We start from the raw sequence: 23302 nt of genomic DNA on the forward strand, positions 1-23302 counted from the left end.
TTGAAATGGAGTTTGGATCCTATTAAATTAACCTTAACATTCCAATTTATTGTGTAGCTGCTATTTTTTCTTAGAACAAAACAAAACAAGGCAAAAACAAAACCAGGACATCACAATTTATAATCGAACAATTAATAGGGCCATGATGATCATCCTGAACTCTGATTTCTTAATCCGAGATTGCATCAGATTTAAGAATTTGATTTTGCCTGCCTCTTTGCCAACTCTGAAATTTTAATCAGAACTTTTTGATATTTGTGTGTGTGTGTGTGTGTGTCAGTGAGAACTTCAAGGCCAAATGCAATAACATTTTCTACCATGGGAAATTAAAGAACAGCCTAATTCTCAAAAATCCATTATTAACAGTAAGTCTTAATTAAACATATTTACTGGCTTCAAAAATTTATCTCAGTGGAAAGATCCTTCAAGGTATGTTGTTCCACTTCAGGCTCAACAAGTTCAGAGATTAGAATAGTTTGACTTCAGAACTAAGTATAAATAAGTTGTTTACTGCACTACAGTGGTAATTTTTAATTAAAGCAATGCTCTTTGCTTTCATATTTTATTGTGGCAATATATTTTTATTACCTACTGTGCTTCTGGAGTTTTAATTATTTATGTAAATATATGACTGCAACTTTGATTCTTGGAAACCAATGTGACTGGCTTTTTCTCCAGCAAAAGGGGTGAAATGCTGATTATTGCTTTGAAGCATGTCTACTTGATTACATAACCAAATTGGAGCAGATGCAGGAGGTATCTATCTGTCATCTATCTATCTATCTATCTATCTATCTATCTATCTATCTATCTATCTATCTATCTATCTAGCTAGCTAGCTAGCTAGCTAGCTAGCTAGCTAGCTAGCTAGCTCTATCATCTATCCATCAATCAATCAATCATCTCTAGGCATTATGGGAATGCTACAGGTGATTTAAAAGTATGGGAGAATCTGTTGAGTCTGGTTTCTCTCAAATTCTCACTTTTCCATGTTCGGCTCATTTTCCCACTGAGTATTTTTTTTAGTTTATATGATACATTTTTGAAAGCTCTTTTCTGCAATGCCTCAGACTTTTCACCAAGGTATTTGTTTTCATTCTTTTGACTGGAGAACCACAATGCAGAATTTGGAGCATGTGGTTTAGAAGCCCAAAGTAAGTTCATTTTAATATGGAAAGTAAACACATTTCACTCCATCACTTCTTAAAAGTTAAAAACGTCCCTACAATGTGGGTTGATGAGAAATGTCAGTTAAGAGTTAAAGTCTAGTAATACAATCTTTCCCAGTCTTGTATCCTCAAAGTATACTGGCATTTCAACTTCTAGAGGGGGAAGGACCAAACATCTACATCAGGGGTGGGAGGAGGCAAGTGATGCCACACACACCATGACATCATCACTGAATGACACAGTTATGCAATTTGTATCCTTTGTGTGAAGATGCCATGCGTGCCATGACATCATTGTGGCTTCTGCTAGATGACTATGATCAATCCCAAACCATCAAGAAGATACTAGGCCGGAAAAACTTTAATTCAAGTCTTCATTATGATTTAAACCATAATAGGCAAAAGTCTAGCTAATCCTATGTCTGTCATCTTTAAAAAAAATAATAAATAAATAAAAAAGAGTTCTCCAAAGCCACACTGCTCTCTAGGCAAGCTTTAAAGCAGAAGCGGTGCTCAGCTAGAAAGGCAAAGGTATTTCAGAGGGATAAAAGACTCGCTCTTTGTATAAAAATGCCAAAGTATTTCTTCTGAATCTACGATTTTATCCACTAGAATGACCTGTCTCAAGTAATCGCCAGTGGTAGCATGAAGAAAGTCAAGATGAAGCTAACATTAAAAACAAAAACAATATTGGGATATATAATTCACAAGGGCAATGAGGCAAACATTTCCTAAAAGCATTTCCAGGAGACCTTGATGGGTTGAAGTTAGGTTTCAGAAGTGATTCCTTATTCTGGTTCCCAAGCATTTCTGAAACTAAGCTGAAGCCAGGGGCCCAGAGCAAGAAGTTACTCACTCTTCTGGTCCTTATTTTTCTGCCAGTCACCAGCTGCCTGTCTGCAGCCCTAGCATAAGCTCTGAGTCATGAAACTAATTCTCAAAATGTATTTCATACTCTGCTGCCAGCTTCATCAAGCAGAGCTGAGCACCCTCTGTCAAAACGTGATGGGAACCAAGAACTATCATTCGTTGGCATAACGGCACGGGGATTAATTTTGCCCTCTCTTCATTACAGGCATGGCTCAAGAAAGTGCCCGCTGGATTACTCAGCAGTCTTGTTTAAAACGTGTGTGTGTGTGTGTGTGTGTGTGTGTTCACTTTTTAAAATATTTTGTGTTGTTAGCCATACAGTCTTTATTAATATACCTTTCAAAACTGAAAAGGTTGTTTCCAGATTCTAAAGCAAATACAGAATCTATTTACCCACTTCTCTTTCTTCCCCCATCCCTTCTCTCTCTCACACACACAGACACACATCCAAACACACATTCTGGATATGAAATAAGGCTTTTGATTACGGATGACATCTAAGATGTTGTGAATTGAGAGTTGTAACTACGTTTGGAGACTTTTGAGGGGGAAATGATTGGACAGAGTTTCCTACTGTGAAAGAGTATGTGTATAAGGGACTATTTTCCTCAGCATAGGAATATTTTATTGTCTACATTGTTTATTTTTGTTGCTTTAACCTTGTTTTCTGCAGGGTAGGAATGTAAGCCACTAACCAGGGTAGGAATGTAAGCCACTAAGACTGGCGTGGCATGTAAGCCTAGTAAATAGGTTGGCATGCAACCAGTTCCTTGAAAAATTGGCCAAGAATCTCTAAATTTGACTTTCTTCATTTGAAAAATTCTTCTTCCTTCTTGGGGAAGAAGAAAGAAGTCTCCATAGCTTTCTTCAAAATAAGTAAAGGAGAATAGAACCAAAAGGCAATGGGAGAAGGAAATTGAAGGGAAACTGTGCTTTTTAGAATTATCTAATCAATAGGACTTTACAAGAAGCTGCTTCAGGTAAAATTCCAATGAGTCAGCCATTCCCAATACCCTTTTTTTATTTTATCTCCCCACGGATTCCTAGCCTTCTTTGAAGAATTGCTTTGTAGCAGTAGCTATCAGAATCGTATTTAAGTCCAGTTACGAAACTGCTGGAATGTGTGGGTGCATCTTTCCATCTACCTGCTTTCCACAACGTGACAGTGTGAGAAGAAATATTTCCTGAAGCTCAGATGGGATGATGTGTTTGCTTATTCGCTTTTTAATAAGTCACATTTCTGGAAAATAGCTTCTGACTATAAATACAATCACACATTTTGTTAGGCATCCAAAAGACCGTAAATTACTACCAAATGCCTTTCTTCAGAGCTGATAATCCACAGTATATTTATGAAGAAAACCTTGATATAAAAGATGATATGAAACCCAGAACATAAAGCTTAAGCACTTTGGGAGAAGCCATGAGTTCAGCGCCTTCTTGGAGGAATCAAGAGACCAGGAACAGGGTTCAATGAGGGTTAGAGCTCAGGAATGAGGTCCAGGACCTATTGTGAAGAGGGCGCAAATCAGCATCTAGAAGCAACAATGTATAGGGACGACACCCAACAAACTTGAAGATCTATCCCTGGAATTGTATGGTCGTACTAGAGACCAAGGAGAGTTAAGGATACTTATCTTTCTTCCTAATTTTGAAAGCATTTAATAGTCCGTCATTTCTTTGCTCTAAAAAAGCAGTAGCGATCCTCTAGTGAAGCTCAATTAAAATGCACATCAAAAAAAGAATCAAGAAAAAAAATCATAAAATGCTAAAACAACAGGAACTAAAACCACCAGAGATGACATTAATTAAAAGACTACACCACAGCGCTACTAACAGAAATAATACTTAAAGGCCAGACACACCAATTTGAGGGTTTTTTGGGAGGGGGGTGAGAATATTTTAGGGCAGGAGGATCACCAGGGCAAAGGCCATTTTCTTCCACAGCTAAGCAGGAGAGGACCTCTGGAGCCTCCAAAGATTCCATGCTGAGAAAATATGGGGAAGCACAACTTAGTCAGTCCTAAACTGTAGGGGCTCGTGCAGGAAGATGGGTGCTCACGTTGTTTTTTGTTTTTTGTTTAATGTCAAACATTTTAAAAATGATTTTAAATGGTGCTTATTCTCTAGGAAACATGTTTGGATGAAGTTAACACAAACTAGCTCCTGGATCCTTCTGGAGACCCTAGAGAGGGGATTCTGACCCCATCAGGCAGGCAATTTTTGCACACAGAGGTAGCCATGGGGTTGTATGACTTTTCCAACTGGGGAGGCATTTTAGGCCTGGGTGCAGGGGCTTAGTATGATTTTTTTTATATTTGTAACTGTTTTTGATGTTTGATTTTAATTGTCAGCCGCCCAGAGTCACCCTCTGGGGGAGATGGGTGGCATCTAAATCTAATTAATAAATCAATCAATCAATCAATCAATCAATCAATCAATCACAGAAGCGGCATGCTTTTCCTCTGAAAAACACGGGCAACGGTGCCCCCCCGCACTAAAACTGCCGGTTGAGGACCGAATGATCCGAAGAAATGGAGAACTCCATTCACTGCATATCTTCAAGCCAAACCTGGACTCTCTTTATCAGGCTTTCTTTCATTGGAGTTCATTTGAGCTCATTCGATTCATTGGAGTTTAAAGGATTGCATCTATTTTGGATAATAGATGTATAAGGAAATTACATATGGTTATTAGAGCTTCTATACTATGAAAACGGTAGAAGTAATTTTATCCTCTATGTCCGCTATAGGATCCCCATCAACTGAAATAGGACAACACAATGTTAAGATTGAATTCCTCCCTTCAAGGCAAAGTGGGAAATGCATTAATTTGCTTCCCATTCAAATGATTCCTATATAAAAGATGGACATGGAGAGCCTTGGAAAAGTTTATATATCTCCGCAGGCCAACATTTAATTCTGTCTGTAGTTTTGAAGCATCATTGGAAGCATGCAGCATCACATACCTACTGGAATTCATCCCTTGCCTGATTCGGCTGACTTTTTTATCACACATGATGTTGTAATTCACAGGAATATGCATTCCTCCAAGCGACATGAAACCGTGATCATTTCTTCTCCTTTCCCCACAATGTCTCCCTTCTGGTTTTTTTAAGGAAGAGCAAATTGGAGAAATGAGATAATCTTCCAAGAATGCCTTCTCAGGCTGTTAGAGGCTGACGGCCCCACTGGCAAATCTGGCGAGAGAAAACATGGTTGCTAAAGATAAACCTGGTGCCATTTAACATAAGCCGTTGCACAAACCCACCCCTTTGTAATTGCCTCTAGGTGACATCGCACTCATATTGGAAGGAGCTGAGATGTGCATTGGCTTTCCCTGTGCAATCACTCTTTTGAATGCCTGAATCTCCCCTACAAAAGGAAACTTTAGTCCATCTTTCAATACATTTGTCTGGTTAGTCTTATCATTCTTGAAAGCAGATGGTCACAAATGGTGTTAGGTCCCCTTGATTCCAATGTGTTTTCCATTAAGCATGGTAAAATCACAAAACTATTATTTGTAGTACACATCTCTAAGGCATAGATCTCTTCTTCTGTTTCTCCCTTAAACACATTCTTCGGCCCTGTTCTTTTCCATAATGAAGAGCGGTTTGTTAAAGGACAGAAAAACGCTTGCAGACTTGTGGCTTCTGTTAAATAAGGCCATTGAACATGGGCTGAACAATCTTCTGCTCCTAGCACTGATTCAATGGCCAGGAACTATGTGCAGAAGACAAAACCCGTGGCAATAAGAGCACATCTCCTTGCTACCTGTTAGAACAACGAAACATCTCACTTACCCAAATCTCACTTAATATAACCAGCAACCAGTTTATGGTACCTGGTGCTTTACAGCTTTTGTGACCACTTCAGAAATCACTCCTCTCTTACTTGTTTGGAATCAATGATGGCCAATATTTAAGGCATCTTTTCTTTTTCAAACTATAGTTTAGCTAATCTTGCAACCTGATCTAAGCTTAATCATTTTTAGCTCTTGGTTACCCATTGTTTTTCCATGTTTAAGTTTACAAATTCCTTATAGGGTTATTTTGGGTAACTGTCACCCACTTTCTCCTTCTCCTTAGATGTTTCTGTGTGTTAGGGATGGGAGAACATTGCATTTAGTTCATGGCTGGAGGTAAACTCAGCTCATTTTGAATTTTAATCAATACACAAACTGAAACATGATGGTTCAAATGTTTTGGGATTTCTTGCAGCACAATTTATCAAAAGAAAGTTTATTAAGGGAAAAAAATCTGCCTAAAAAGATTTGTATTGGTAAAAATAATGTAATTTGTCATGGAAATCTGCATAAAGCAAATACATTGGGGGGGAAATTGAAATGAAAAGTGTATGTTTGGAGAAATTGCACCACAATATAAAGAATGTTTAGTGGATTAAAAAAAAACTCAGTGAATTGCATTAGACAGCATTTGCAAAAATGAGAAACGAAAAGACATAAAATAGACACATTATCCCATAACTAGGTATGCATCCTTGCATTTAGATAGCAGGGAAAAGCTTATATAACTTCTCCCAATTCTCCTGGGTTACAAGTTTTCTAATTCAATTGAGCCAAGTCCTTGAAAGTGCTCTAATTAGCTTTATTTCATTGATTCCACAATCACTGTAACTATCTAATATCTCTGGGTCATCAAGTACAATAAAGCATATCTAAAATGCAATAAACATTCATATGAAATAAAATGAAAGGCTTCTAAAATGCTCGGGGGGGGGAGGGGCTCACAATAGAACTTTAGCAGCGACTTCCCAAATGAATAAAATGACTTCTGTCTGCCAATGAAAGACAGACAGACAATTGTGCATTCGGGGACAAGTAGTTCCCAGCACTGGTGTAGCTCCCAAGAAACCTGCATATGTCTTGTCTCCATCGGTTGCATCTCTGCCATGAGTTAAGACTGAGACAGTGAGAGGCAGGTTGTTTGGGGAACTGTTGGTCCACCAGATATCCTGGACCAACGTTTTAACCATCAACAGTTGGAACTATGTTGAGAAGGAAATGTGTTTATGGAAATGCACCCACGAGGTTTTGTTTGTTTGTGTGTGTGTGTGTGTGTGGCATGTCGGTAATCATATTTCCTTCTTTCTGTCTTGTGCCATTTTCTGAACGTGAACCAAGGGGCCGTTCTGTTACTTTTTGTAGAGTGCCTGTTCTGTAGATGATACCATATAAATAAATCCATCATCATCATTACCAGCTCCATTCCATATGTATTCATGAGTTATACGGCCGATCAATGTTTTCTTTGTGCTGGATGTAGCCCAATTATAGCCAAGATTATAGCTCTGTTGCAAAGCTTACCGCTCGCACGTCTGCAGTTTGAGAGTGGATTCTTGTCATCGACCAAACATTAGCAACTAAGCGTTAGCAACTAAGCAGATCCCCCTGCTTAGAGCTAAATAGGTCTGTGTCAGACAACTCTTGTGATCAGGAACAGTATGCATATCCCAATCAATTTCTCAGGACAAATAGCAGGAGAGATTTGAAGCTTTTAGGCATGCATTTAAGAATATAAGAGCGCTTCTGAACAGGGCTGGGAAGGATTTTGTGGTCAAAAGCAATTAATTGCTTTGGAGTATGGGGGAACATGCACGTGGCACCTGTCTGCAACTCTTTACACCAAAAGCTGATTTTCCCAGAATCACACAGCCACACAATCTTGGGAAAAGATGCATCTCATTGAAAGAGTTGCAGAGAGGTGATACATTAATGTTTCTGTGTACTCTGAAGCCCCCTTTTGCCTTTGAAAGTGAAGTGGTGCACAGCCCTACCATACCCTCTGTGTTGATTAGTTATTATCTCTTGGCGGTCTTCCTCCTCTTCTGGGCTTCAGCATTTGGTTTCAGCTTCCCAACTAACATTCCTTGGCAGTGATACGTGGTAACCCAAGGCAACGTCATCTCCCCCTCGCATCACCTCTACTTCAACTTGACCTACAAAGATCACCGCATCCCTGCTCCAGGAGCCCCACAGGGTTCGAGCAGATGGACCTGGAAAGTCCCCATGAATGGCTGAGCCCTCTCTTTTTCCAAACTACTGGCTCAGCAGTGTCGAATGTAGAATTAGTGTACCATTTTCAGAACTACCAGCCCGTGATGATTATCTGTCTTGCAGTGAGCTACTGGAAGCAAAATGCTGGAAGAGATTAACATAGGTCTGATGGAGGAGATCATTTGTTGAGCCCCTAAAATAGATTTCTTGATCAAAAGGAGATCATTTCTTCGGTCTCTAAACTACTTTTTACACCCGCACCTCTGTCTGCATGATATTGAACATTCAACAGTGGAGTTTGTTGTATTGTCGAAGTTCGTGTCAGTGGAAATGACCTCTTGGATGCAACTAACCCAAATTCATATTATTTGAATCTAGCTTCATTCATTTTTTCATATGCTTTGTCTTATTTTCTTTTCTCTTTCTGAAGAAAAACCCAGGTTAATTGTCAAAGTGGTGCTCAATTAAGCCAGATGACTCCAATTATCATCTCAGGAAGCCGTTTGAGTACATCCCCAGGAAATGTTTCAATAAGGTTGCTCTGACTGTGATTTGCCCCTCCAGGTTGAGAAAGAAAATGCTGCAATAGCCCTGAAGTTTGCTTTTTTTTTTCCTCCCAAGAATGTCAATTAGTTGTTCAGACAGATCTCTCAAATTGGTCCTTGTTCTTTGTAGGTAGGTTGGACCACGATACTTCTGCAGGAGCAATTTGCAAGAAACTAAGTTTTAAATTAAAATTTAAAAAAAAGGTTGAACTCTAGAAAACAGAGGAGTAGAACTACAAGCTTTGATCCTTTCAACAGGACCGAGCAAACGACAGTCTCCAAAAGTTTTTGAATTTTTTTATGGATAAATTCAAATATTGTTGGAGGGAGAAATGTGCTTTGATTGATTTGGTCAATATGCAGTATCCACACATTATGAAAATATGACTATATACAATGTAATAAAAAAGCACTCGAGAGGATTTACATTTAAAAAAAACACGATTGAATAATAGGCATTTATTAAAACACACACGCATCCATACAACAACCCTAAAAAAACATACTGGAGAGAAAAATCTTTAGGAGATATTGAAAATATATCAAAGTTAGACATCTTAACGCCTAGGGAAATTCACCAGCAGTTCAGAGAGGACCTTACATCACCATCCAAAAACCAACATTCCCCTCTGAAAAATGTCAGTTAAAGTTACATGAGACTTCCTTACAAGTTTGTGTGGGTAGTAAAGGAAACGATTTCTAAATTTATTGGTACAGAGTTTGCATCTCGTATGGAACCTTCAGTTAATACATAATTCAGCATGCAGTCACTGCTAGCCTCTGGAAGGGCTTGAAGAAATACGGTGAAGATGTTGCACTGTTTGTCTATTAATTTCCTGGTGAAATTCAAAGTGATATTTGATATCTTTAAAGCGCTACACAGTTTTCACCTTGGTTATTTGACCACATCCTGGTTTGCCCGTCAAGGCCAAATGTATACATACATTGCTCCTTCATGCCATGTATGAATACAGGAACATACAAACACCCAAACAACAGCACTTTGAACCAGCAAAATTCATCCCAGGGTGGACTTCAATACCTTGCCAACAAACATAAATCACATGCACATACGTTCTTGCATACATTCAAGTCTCACGGAAGCCCATTTTTAGCAGCATGAGGTTGGTACGCACTGGATTTTAGGAAGGAGCTATTCCTGAGGCCAATCTGTGGTCAACACTGCTCCAAAGAATTGTACGTATTGATGTAGGAAGGAGTTCTGTTGTGGACCTAACAAAAAGGGACTGGGGAACTGGCCTTCTAGCTCTGTTTGGATGACAATTATCACCCAATTATCATCCACGTTAATGACACCCTTGAGTTGAATTCCACCCCTAGTGACTTTATAGAGATAACAATATGGCAACAATCTGCCATTGCCTTCTCCTCTGATGTTTTTTTTAGGTTCCTATTCTAGTTTAAAGCCCTAAGATTTGCTAGTACCCTCTCATTCAAGCATGAGCCAGACCCAGGCTTGCTTAGTGTTGAAGATCAACCAAGATTGGCTAAGTGATTACTATCTGCTGGGTGGGTGTGCCTTCCAGTCAGCATTGACTTCTGGCAACTGCTTGGACAAGTCCCTGCAGTTGGCAAGATTTCCGAAGAGGTTTACTCTTGCCACCTTCTTCCTGGGGCTGACAGGGAAGGACTGGCCCAAGGTCACCCAGCTGGCTTCATGCCTAAGGTGGGACTAGAATATATGGTCTCCTGGTTTCTAGCTTGATGCCTCTACTAGACCATACTGGCTCTCTACTGTAGACCATCCTAAATAGAAAAATGATCTTCAACTTCCTCTATTATCTGACCTGGGAGAATCCTTAGCTCAGGGATGGGAAATGTGCTATGTGCTCCAATGGTGACATGTTTCATTCCTGGTGGGGCCACTCTAGTGAAAATGGTAAGAAAGGCCCCTTTTGGAATATGGCACTTCCTATTGGAGGAGGCAATATGTAAAGGAGTAGTCTAGCAGCATTTATTTGCATCTTTGCTGAGAGTAGGACAGATTTTAATACGCCTCACCTCATCGTGCTTAATATATCAGCTTTTCACTTTCTTGGAGAACATTTTGAATCTAGTCAGTTTTCCAGCAATTCCAGTAATAGGAGCCTCCAGACATCTGTGAAGTATTCAACATGAGGTGTCATGCTTTAGGACTCATCGCTGAAGCAGTTTTTGCTCAGAGCAGTCAAAAATGATAATAATATTGCTTCATAGCAGTTTCAAGCATCTGGAAAGTGGTGATGCTGGGAAAGATATAAATCTTTCCTTTGATTTGTTATTGTAGTTAGTAGGCTTCTGATTAATACTTTGCCATTTTTAATTTGATGAGGGAATATTTACATTTGGTTTCACATCTCGCTTCACAGCAAAGCCATAGGTTTGAGGTATGCTGTCCCCACCCCCAAATTCCTTTCATTTCTGCACATAAATTAATGTCTTTGGTATTTTTCTCTCTAAATCCCATCATCCAGTGATAAAGAACGTGCATAATTGCCAGCTTTTGTTTCTTTCATCCCTTCTTGTATTTAGAAAATGTTCCAGAATAATACGGTTAAGGACAGCTTGCTAAACAGCTTGACTGACATGTGTGATAAATCGAGAGAGAACCCCAGATATGTTTTCCTTTAGATGTAGAATGGTTTCAGAAATACTAAAACATACACAGAGAATTGCACTCATTTTTATATAAGAAACCTTATTTTTCAAGCTTCTGCCTAGGGAAAAGTGGCCTGTCGCTATTTTAAAGATGTTTTGGGAGGTGGGAGTTAAAAATGCCCAGGGTGTTCTGCTATTCTGTTGCCTCTCCAGGTCCCATTCTGGGGAGATCATGTCATTGGGGTCAAAGCCCAGCCCTTCCACCCCTTGGAGAAAAGAGTAGGGTAGATGTTAGAGCTAGGACTGTCTTCAGTCACCAACTCTCAAGTACTGATTCAGATTCTCAACACCAGTTTGAACTCACCCCATACTTTTCCAGACCTCAGCAGATGCCAGATCCTGGCTGATCTTGTGTGGACATTTATTGATTGATTTGTTAAATTTATATGCCTCCCAGCTCCCCCAGAGGGTGACTCTAGGCAGCTCAAAATTAAAACCCAACACAGTAAAAACAGTAAAATTATAAATATCCATATTAAATTAGCTAAAAATGATTCTATATAAAAAGACTTGGAAGATGAGCAGAGTCAGACTTGGTTCATCCCTTAGAAGGCGAATTTCAGGCTAGACTGGAAGGTCAAAAAAAAAAAAAACACATGGGGAGAAAGCTAGGAGATCTTGTGATCTCAGTAGAAAACAACATGGATGTTGAGCTGAATTTAACACTAAAACAACTTTACATTCATCTTGCAAGCTCCTGAGCTGGCGTTTTCTACATGCCAAATCATGATCAGAGCCTAACACAATGAAAAGCTTGGTGAGCTCCCTAGACATGCCTTAATGAAAGATCAAAGGCATTGTTTGTTTGTTTGTCTGTTTACTCAATTTATATAGCCACCCATCTCACTTTGACGTGACTCTGGGCGGCTTACACTAAAACAAATAAAAACACAAAATGCATAATACAAAACAACAATAAAAATGTTACCTTGATGTTTTCTAAAGAAGGGTGAAGTTGAGGGTCAACAAGAGCAGAGATGGTGGGAATTACTACTACAAGCTATGGCAGGGCTCTCTACTGTTCACATAAGGCTGTTGTCTTAATCTTTGTGGTATTGTGCTGAATATATTTGTGATCTGCCTATCAAGACTAATAGGTTTCCCCAGGCATCTTACAGTATAAAATCAGCTCAATTTGATATTAAACAAGCAATCATGTTACATTTAAGAGGCCGTTTTAAAATAAGTCCATCACAATAAAATGTCATTTTAAGGATCTAAGAGTAGCAAAAAGCCCAAAGAGATGATGTTTAGGTATTGCTGACCTTACTTTAAATGAATATCTATAGTGACAATCGGCAATCCAGATTCATTGTGGTCTGAAAGGGGAGTTTAAATTGGAACATTATGAGAATTTGTTTCCTGCTTTATAAAAGAATAGCATACTTAAGTTTTGTTATTTATTATAGTTCACATCTCAGCACAGAATTCACCTGGATCCTGAGGGCAGAGGAAAAAAAGAAAGAAGAAAAAACTCATTTGATATCTTTTGAAATCTCTCCGCACTCCAGGAACTGTTTTTATGGCCCGTTGCACATTTCACATACTATCATGGCTTTGCTAACACATGCAGACTTCTGCATTCTCTATCATCAAATATTTAATGGAAAAAACTAGTCAGCAGCTTATGGCTTCCTATTTGAAAAGTCAAATGTAGGCAGGAGATTAGGTGTAGGGCAAACAGAGCAGAGCCAAGAATTCAGGGCCTTCCCATGCCTTTCTGGACCACAAATCTTTATCCAGTTCTTTGTTCACCAATACACCTGGCCCCGACTTAAAGACAAGGGTTTTAACATTCACTGTGTCTTTTTTCCAAAAAGAGAACAAGGCAGAAAATGCAGGTTTTTCAGGGCAATTCCATTCGGATTTGGAACTTTTCTGTATCTACAAGCCTTATCTCAAGTAGGATATTCCCATCTGGGTCAAAAGATTCTTTAGTACTGGGATCAGGGGAATTGCATAAAGCTGCAGACCACTACTAGGAAAGATAAGAGCTCTTAGAAATGTAGAAAGTTGCCTTAAACTGAACCAGAGCAACTATCTCTGTCCCATCCATTCGTGAGATGGAAACATGAGGTCTTCAGACGTTACTGATGAACTGTTGAGGGATGCCAAGAGCTGATGTTCAGCAACAGCTGGAAGGCCACAAGTTATCCACCCATGGTCCAGACCAGTGCTTCTCAACCTCAGCAACTTTAAGTTGTGTGCCCTTAAATGCTGAACATCTTAAAGTTGCTGAGGTTGAGAAACACTGATCTAGATTGATTGACAGAGACTCCTCAGATTTCAGGCAGTGCAGTTTCCCAGTCCTACCAACAATGTCAAAAATAGAACCAGGGACATTTGCTTGCAAAGCATGAGGGTTAATTGTGCCTTCTTTCTTGTGTACTAGTACTCGCATGGCATCAATAGGACTTCTTTGTGTGGAACACTTCAACTGTTTGTTGACACTGGGGTCTTGGCAGGAGGGTCAAAAATGTCAAGACGGCCACCACACCGGGATGATTGAACCCCAGCCTTTTTTCACATGTGGTACATGTAAAAAATGATGTGTGGCTTCAATTGCATGGGGCCAGCTACCATTCTGAGGTTGTTGGGCATTTTTTTTAACCCTCTTATGGACATCCCTGGTTTTTTTAGGATTTATTAGCTAATAGGAAAATGGCATTCTCTTCCCTAGAAGAGTTAGAGCAATTACAAGGAAGGATAGCCATTCAGAGCACCATGTATCATACGATGGACAGCTGATGAGTTTACTCTACAGAAAGAAACTCTCATGATAACTCATTCACCCATGTGCAGGGAAAATGAAATCAGCAAAAAAAAAAAAAAAGTCAATTAAAATACCATTAAAATTAAATAAGAACTTGCCTACTTTTTGTTGCTTAAGGGTACCTTAAGCTTTAATAAGAAATCCCAAGAGACTGGCGGTGCCCTTATTCAATCACAGAAAGAAAATTAAATTAGATATCGCTGGCAACTAGCATATACTGTAAATGAATGCTTATTGTATCAGCAAGTATATTAGAATGTAAGAATTATCTTCGTCTTAGCGGCAAAGAAAAGAACCATATGTGTTCTCATCTCCCCTTTCTTTCTGGGACATTAGAATTAAGATTCAGCATGAAGGTACCATAGTTACAATTCGTTGAACCTTTGAAATATCATTCCACTTGCCTTGCAGGAATTCCCCTGGTTTTGGAAAACTTTAAACCCCTCTTTGAAAATATTTCAGAAGTCATTGTTGTGGAGTAAAACACACTATTTAAAGGGAGAAGCCACTGACTCAAGCTCCTTTTCCAGTATTTCTACTCAAAAGAGTCTCAAGTAGGACCCATAAGTACAGCCCCATCTCTAAAGCCTTAAAAAGACTCCCGAGTTACTTTGGCAAAATAGTTCAGTCATGGTCTGCAATTTTACCTCTTGGGAAGAGGTTCAGAGATTGAAGGAACCGCCTATGGTTAGCCTTGAGAAGAGACAAATGGGTGGGGAAAGGGATAGCCCATTGAAAGAAGGTCCCAGAAAAGAACTTCAGGAATTGTCCTCTCTCATTCCTCATTGCCAGACATGGAATAATGGATTTAAGCTACAGGAGGACAGATTCCAGCTGAATGTGAGAAAAAAAAACACCTTAATACTAAGAGCAGTTCAACCGGTGATTCAGAGAAATAGTTGGCTTTTCTTTGCTGGATGTGTCTTAGTCGAGTCTAGACAATTATCTGCCAGAGTTGCTTTAATAGGCAGTATTTCACTCAGCACAAGTGAGGCTTGATGGGCTAAATATTCCTTTCCAACTCAATGATTCTGTGTTCCTGTGGACAAAATAAGAGGTGAGGTGGGAATTGACACCCTCATTTTGCTTTCTGTTGTATTGGCCATATAAATCCCGTTGGGTCCTGCAGCTTCTAGTTCCCCTCAATTGCCTACTTCTCTTCTACACAAATTCTAACATTATCCTTAGTAGATATAAGCCAATTTGTATATATCCGTTCCACAACTGAGAACTAACCCTTGTTGCCAGAAAGATATCTGTGTATAGATTGGAAAGTACAGAGGACTACAAACAAGGGGGGAAAAATCTGCTTGGATCACTCCCCACCACACCTTCTAAATCATTACCCTATGTTGCTATGATTTTATTTTTCATATACATTTATTTTTATTCTTTGGGTAGGAGAAACCCACATTTGCATATTAAAAGAATCTCAGCAAGGAACAATCACCTTAGTTAAGGAGTATTATGTACTTACAATAGATAAAATTTTAGAGGAGATTTAATTCTGGGGAAAGAGAAATAATATTCTCTGTCAAATTATGTTTTATGTAATTTATCGGTACAGCACAATCAGAACAGATTGGCTAGAACTGCCCATTTCTCAGAGGTAATGCCATTTGTGGAATGAGGACTTCTAGTTAATCTTGTCTGATTGTTCTGCAAAGCTGAGCATTGTGTGTGTGGGGGGGGGGTTGTGCGTGTAGGCTACGTACACACACATGCATCACACACAAACACATTGTTTTGCATTAATGGAATATTCTTTACCTAGGAACGAGTTCAGCTACCTTGTCTCCTGTTTTGCTGTGTATCTTTGTTTCAGAATTATCTTTTTAAAGGAAGAAAGGAATGGCATGAAATAATTAAGAGCCCTGTTATTGTAGCACACTGTATTCATCTATACGGATCATAAGCTTCTCTGTGGATCTATGTTTTAATGGTTATGAAAAAGGCACCGGCAAAGTTGATAGACTGTATCATTTGCTAATCATAACAGCTTGAATTGGCTACGTTCTTTGTTCCTTCCTAATCATTCCTGATATGCCAACAGCATCATTGTCATTTGGTGTGAATGAGACGCTTTGGGGAATGGGATGTTGTTATACAGCCACAAACATCTCCCTGGCATCCTTGACAAGGATTCTGGCTTTGTTTCACAAAGAGGCGGCTTTTAAGTCAGGATCTAAGAAGTACAGCACAGAATCCCAAGTAGGAAGGTGGCAGTTAGTGATTGAAGCAGAAACCCAACATAGCTTCTATCTTTCCCCTCCCAGCATGAAAGTGTAGATCATAGTGGGCTATTCCTAGCCTAAAAACACGTGTTCAGCAAATTTAGGAATCTGGGTGAAAAGACAGAGTTGCTTTCAAGGAAACGAAATGCCTTAAAAAGATTCTTATGACCTCTTCCCATACTTTCTCCTGTTTCCCACGTTCTGTCCTCTTTGCCACTCTGTGACATAGATTTCAAGAGTATATGCAGATGGCAACCTGTCTTTTCAGGGATTAAGACTCCAGATGTAAACGTGTATACCAAAACAAATACTGCTTTGCTATCAAAATGGAGGGATAAAGGCCTTTGGGTTCCCTTTTTTTCAGAAGGGAGGGGAGAACTGATGGGCAGAAGACATTCAATCATCCAGATTACTATGATCAGTGTTCCGTTCGGATGACAACTGGGTATCCAGATTTTACCTGATCTATCGAGCTAAAAGTCTTTTGTATAGGAAGAACAAAATCTAGACCTCTGGAGTTGGTGTCAGAAAGGAAATATGTGCAATTAGGAAGATTGTGGCTATTAGTGGAATCTTTATAGGGGAAATGGATGATTCAGCTTTATAAGAGTATGGATATTCCACACAGCCCATCTGCTTAGAATCCTCTTGCTTGGCAGTTATTCAGGTTATTTTGTGGGGGCAGCAGGGGAGCCTGGCTCAAAGGCCAAAGCAATAGTAGGAAAATGCAAGGACGCAGGAAAGCTTCTATAATATATTATGCTACTTCTTTTGTTACTGCCAAGAATCCAAGTCTGATGTAGAGGGGTATAAATTTGATCAATCGATCAATCCCAGTAAATAAATATATCCATCTATAAGCATCACCGAAGTCAATGGGGCACCTGAGTCAACATCACTAAGATTGTTCCATCTCTTATTTTCACTTTATGGAACATCTTTGCATCAACAGAACCATTTCTGCAGTTGAACTTCCATAATGCACATTGCAAATTATGCTGGTAATGTGTTTAAATTATGCAAAACGATGTTGACAATGGAAGGTAGCAAAAACACTGGGAAATGAAAAGCAGGTATGTCAGAAGAAATGCCATTTCTCACACATGCTCAAAATCTATCAATCATCAAAGATGACAACGCTGGTGAAGAACTGTATTGTGTGCTCCATTTTTGACAATAGATGAGCTTATTCCCATGTCAACTAGGAATATGACTGTTTCTTAGCTGACCTTCAGCTGAAACCACCACTATGAAATGTTTACTATTATTCCTCTGCTTATTGCTTATTGACCCATTTTTAATTTCTGCCTTGCTTAATGGTTAGTTAATGGATTAATTACCCATCTTCTTTTTGGAAAATGCTCATTGTTAGACAGTCAGTAGGAACTGTGTCATTCAGAATGACATCTCTGGTAAACCACAGGACTATTCCATCTAGGAAATTATAAACTGGGATTTAGAATGTGAAACTTCTCAATCCTCATGGCACCTGGGCCAAAACCTCTTTTAGTTCCATGTTCATTGATTATTATCTGTGCATTTTGGCAGATACTCCATTGACAGAGATCCAGCAGACTGGATGGAAATTAACCCTACAAATGGGACCATTCGCACCAAGGGCATACTTGATCGCGAATCCCCCTCCGTCTTGAACAATGTCTACACTGCGTCTTTTTTGGCAATAGACAGTGGTGAGTAATGGTCAACGGCACAGGCCTTTTGCACTTCTTGCTTACCTCCACAAGCAAAGAATACCCACAGCTTTTTCTCAGAGCAGCTTTTCCCAGTCCTGGTGGTGCCTTCCAGATTTGTTGGAAGTCAGCACTCCAAATTCCTAGGCAGCGTGGCATCGGAAGCCTTCCTAGCAGCATCCAGTTGGTCCCCGTAAGAAGGAGAGTCTCACTGGATGGTGCTTTGCTCTTCTAACAAATCAAGCAAATGAACTGAGTCAGTGATATCATACAAAACCCTCCATTACAAACAGCAGCGGAGGAAAGATTCCTGTTCAATTCAAACAGAGCAAATGGCTAAATGCTGAGCATATGAAAAATATGCAGTGAATGTTGGGTTTCATGTGTTATTGAATCTGTGCTATTTACAATAGCTAGAACTAGAATGATTCAAAATATATGGAAGTCTAGACAGCACCTTTACATTGGCTAATTCACCCATTGTGCTTAGTCATAATGTCAAGTTAGAGATTCTATCCCAATTATGAAGTTATCTTCCTAGTAAGAAATCAAGGCCCACATTCATATTTTCAGGAAGGTAAATACAGGTAGTCCTCGACTTACGACCATTCATTTAATGACCATTTGAAGTTACAACAGCACTGAATAAAGTGATTTATGACCAGTCCTTGCACTTATAACCATTGCAGCATCCCCACAGTCACGTGATCAAAATTCGGGTGCTTGGCAACCAGCATGTATTTACAATGGTTGCAGCGTCCCAGGGTCAAGTGAACACCATTTGCAACCTTCCCAGAGGACTTCCAACAAGCAAAGTCAGTGGGGGAAGTTGGATTCACTTAATGACTGCCTGATTTGCTTAATGGCCGTGGCAAAAAAAGGCATAAAATTGGGCGCAACTCATTTAACGACACCATAGCTTAGCAATGGAGGTTCCAGCCCCAACTGTGGTCCTAAGTCAGGAACTATCTGTAAATCAATGCAAGCAGCATTCATTTTGCTTTCCTCTTTGCAAATATCTGAGCTGATTATTAAACTCTTGGTGCCACTATACACATAACTCTTCTTCAACCTTCCAGATTCTTCTATTCTATTTAATATGTAATGACAAATAAGATCCCAATTAAAAACCCCTAGTTAAAAAGCAATATCTTTAATGTATTATGTGGATTAAAGCTCCTTCTGTTGCACATAATCTAAATTAGAAGGATGTTATGAAAACTCATTGCAAGTAACTTTTTGTAGCACATTAAAAATAGAGATGTGGAGAATGGAGAAATATGTTGAATTTATCCTGCACAGCTGAAAGGCACAAAATAAATAAGAGCTTTGTATGCAATGTTGAAAAAGCTAATATGCTTACACTTCTCAGAGATGCAGCTGGTTTAGCTGCAGCGATGAATTGTAAAATGCTCTTTTTAAGAGGGTAATTTTATATTTCTTTCCTTTGCTTTCTGCACAGGGAATGTTTGCAAGGGTTTGACAAGAACATGGCTTTAAAATGCAAAGTAGAAAAGAAGGTCCCTTTGCTGCTGTGGCTTATTTGGATAGTCAGAAATCTATTTCTCTTGAAAAGACACTTTTGCAGGAAATACTGGTTGTCATTATAAACACACACACACACATATGCACACACACATGCATGCACACACACATTCATTCATTCCTTTCATCCCATGTTTCTGTGGGCTTTGATAATGCATCTTTTATATCGTTTGTGTGTTCACTATAATCGGATTAGAAGGATAAATTTATTATTGCAAAGCAATGCATATAATGCTTGTATTACTAAGAACTGGAATTTTCAGGTATTCAGGGTGACATATAGTTTATACCTCAACTCAATGATCTCCAAATCTGTTGGATTTCAGCTCCTACAGTCTAATCTCCAGCCAGTATGAAGTATCCCGTCAATTCAAGGATTAATAGCTTTGATTTTCATTTACACAACTTCCTTGTGTCACTTGGGTTTTGTGAAAAGGAAACAGGCCAAGTCCATTTCCCACAGTCTAGGGTCAGCACAAGTCACCTTTAGGCAGCAGGACTGGCTGATTTTGGTCCTTCTGCTTACCCCATCTCTGCCTAACCAAGAGGCCGCAATGGCCAGATGGGCAATCAACATTTTAAATTATCCACAATGCTGTATAACTGCTTGTGGTACACACATTGCAGTATTACTGCTGGTAATCCAGCCAAATGGTGTTGGACTCACAGCAAGTAGCCAAGAATCCCCTCAAACATGGAACTCAATGGCTGAATCCATATGACATGCCACCACATTTATATTTCTCGGTCCACTGTTGAGAGATAAACAAAGTTATTCTTTGATCTAATCCTTCTTTCCTTCTTGGTTCATTTGGTAAGTGTTAGTTCCCTCCATGAACTGGCTGGAGGCTCAAGCAAAGGGGTTTGCATAAAGGGATTGTTGGTGCTACTATTTAAAAAAAAAACTAACTAAAAATAAAAGAATAGAGATGGATACTTTTTTTTAAATTCATGATGATTGAGTAGACACTGTGTGATACACTATTCAGTTGTCAGCCTTTGCTGAATGTATGCGGTTGGAGGAACCTACTCTAAGCTAAAACCATCTTCTGACAATTACTTGCTATCGTTCTCCATCAGAGAGGGACCTTGTCGGTCTTTGCAATTTTATCTACTATACAAGAGTGGTGATATACACACTGTCAGGAATGAACAACCAAGTGTCAGCTGCTTAATTCAAGTTACAGCTTGTACTATATAAAATAATTACAGTGTTGTACATTAAATTAGTTTTCATTGACATCTGGAGCAAGCTGATGTCCTGTAAAAAGTTCACTCAGCCTTCAGTGTATGACGAACCCAAGATCTATAATGGTGTGCTTCAACTGCTCCCTCAGTTTTGTTCCTAGAAGTCTGTTGGAAAGTGGTGTATCTAATTTCATGGCTAACCCCATGTGCTAATGTGATTAAATCGATTCCACCAGACTTTTCCAACCCAACCAACACTAATACTTAATTTTCTCAAGATTATTATGTTCCCAGTGAGCCACAGAATGCTATATTAAGCTGCAGTTAAAAAGCTGGCCAAAAGATGCTGGAAAGGCTGCTGGAAGTGGGGTATCTTCCATTGGATGTCAGACTTCACCCCGGGCATGGTGATAAATCACTTTTCTCCAGATACTTAACCATATTCAAGAACTTTCTTACAGCTGAAGCTCACAAACAAAACACAGCTGGATAAGTTGCTCTATTGCGCACATGATAAAAGGGATCTGTGTGCAGAAGTTCTGCCTCCTGCAGAACCCAGGAGTCATAGCTTGTTTCTAAGTCTGTTTCAGCATTTAAATTAAAGACCTTTCCCCACCTTTTTGAGTCAATAAAACATTGGCTATTCTTCTCCTGGTCTTGAGAATGGGAGATATCTGCTCCATGTTGTCATATGGATCTGCCTAGACTGAGACATACTGGTTTTTACCTCAGCTTCAGCCCTCTGCTGGTGGAAACAACTGGCATCACAAATAAATAAAAACAAGGTAAAATGTTGTCTTGTTAATGCTTTAAAATTAGTATTACTATTATTATCATTATGACTACTACTTTGAAGTATAACCTAACACTATACAGTAAAGCTTCCAAGCCATTTGCTTTCTCAAATGTGTGGTCTTCTGCTTAAGATATTTGGCATATTGACAGGCAGTGCCATGAATTTAAGTTTAATCACAGCTAAGATACAGTCTAGTTAGATGGATCTCCAGATGTTGCTGAAGAACAGCTCCCATTATCCCTCACCAATGATGGTGCACTCTGAGATGGCTGGCCTTTGTAGCTCAACAACATCTAGAGGACCACCAGTTATAAATAATTCCCCAGGGTTTCTTCACTGGCTTGAAGCAGATCTCCAGCAGCTCATGAAGAACATTTGCCCAAGTCTAAGATGTCAAAGTTGGAACTTAATCTAACCCAAGAGTGGTGACATTTAATGGCATCCACAGGATCTTGCTGCTGATGAAAACAGTGTTGTGCCACAAGCTTCACCCCTTGAAGAGTGACTTGCTTCATGACATACAATGCTGCTTTAGTCAGAATGATCCCCCTTGTTCCACCTGGGGAAGCTGAAGCTGACATCACAAGAAGGAGCAGGGCAATTTTTTATCATTTGTGGTGCTTTTCTGGATCTTTAGGGATCAGAATGGAGCAGGAAACATCTAGGAAGAAAATCATTCCCATTTCCCCATCTGGTAAAATCCTACAACAAACCTTCTCCCAAAACTGCACCTTAAAATTACCTCCCATTTCCATTGCCATCATTTATCTTGAAAGATCACATCATTGAACATTAACCATTTTGCCATGAAATTTCAGCATCACTGCTTTGAGGGGCTGGACAGGTTAGATGCTGGGACCATGCCCCATATCAGATTGTCCCATTTGCTTTACATGCACAAAATGTAGATCTATTTTATCTATCTATCTATCTATCTATCTATCTATCTATCTATCTATCTATCTATCATCTATCTATCTATCACATTTATATAGCTGCCTATCTCACATAAAAGTGACTCTAGGTGGCGTACAACATTTAATTAAAAACAATAAATACATAAAAACAGTCACTATTAAAAAATAACTATAAAAAGCACACAAAACAAGAGAGGATGATATTAATCAGAGTTAAGGGAACCATCACAAAATCTGCCTGGTCCCCTGGGAGCCCCAGGCCTGATCCCATCGCCAGGTCTTGAGGGACTTGCAGAATGTTGAGAGGGATGGAGCTAATCTCACGTCTGGGGGGAGAAGATGCCACAAAGTGGGTGCTATGCCAGAAGACCCACCTCCTGGGACCCACAGCATGCCTTCTCTGCAAGACCTGATGGGGTGAGCAGATATAATCATGGAGAGGCAGTTCTTCAGATATAGATCTTTCCAAAGCCTCCACCATTATTAAGTAATCCATCCTTCCCTCATGGATGGTGTACAAGCAGGGATTTTAAAAAATGCCTTTGGCATTCCTAACATTCTAACCCTTTTTGGAAACAATCTTGCTCTGGAAGATCACACTGTTTAATTTCATAAATAATAAAATATGACCTTTCCTGTGGACAGACTCTCCCACTCCCCCTTCCTGAACAAATGTCCTAATTTGCTTTGTATTCTTTTGCTTTGTCCAAAGGTCAAGGCTATTGGTACAGTACTTTTATTTTTATTTTAGTTCATTAAGGGCTTATATAGACCCAGAGGCTCTCAAATCCTATAAGCAAAAATGAAATGCTGTGAAAAATTCTGCAAAGCAGTGTTAACCCATGGAAGTGGATCAAACCATGTTTTTTTTTTTTCTGGGAATTGGCTGAAAACTGGAGAG

General features: G+C 39.4%; 1 protein-coding gene across 1 annotated transcript in view; it reads left to right on the forward strand.

Moving 5' to 3' along the window:
• Positions 1-23302, forward strand: part of CDH13 (cadherin 13) — a 465553-nt gene that overhangs the window by 417885 nt on the left and 24366 nt on the right. Inside the window, exon 11 of the mRNA XM_088136165.1 lies at positions 17813-17955. Coding sequence (XP_087992291.1) covers positions 17813-17955 — 143 coding nt within the window. The remainder of the gene's footprint in view (positions 1-17812; positions 17956-23302) is intronic.

This window comes from Python bivittatus, unplaced genomic scaffold (assembly GCF_059951505.1).
Source record: "Python bivittatus isolate LINGU-HERP-01145 unplaced genomic scaffold, Pbiv_v1 ctg000190_np1212, whole genome shotgun sequence".
NCBI lineage: Eukaryota > Metazoa > Chordata > Lepidosauria > Squamata > Pythonidae > Python > Python bivittatus.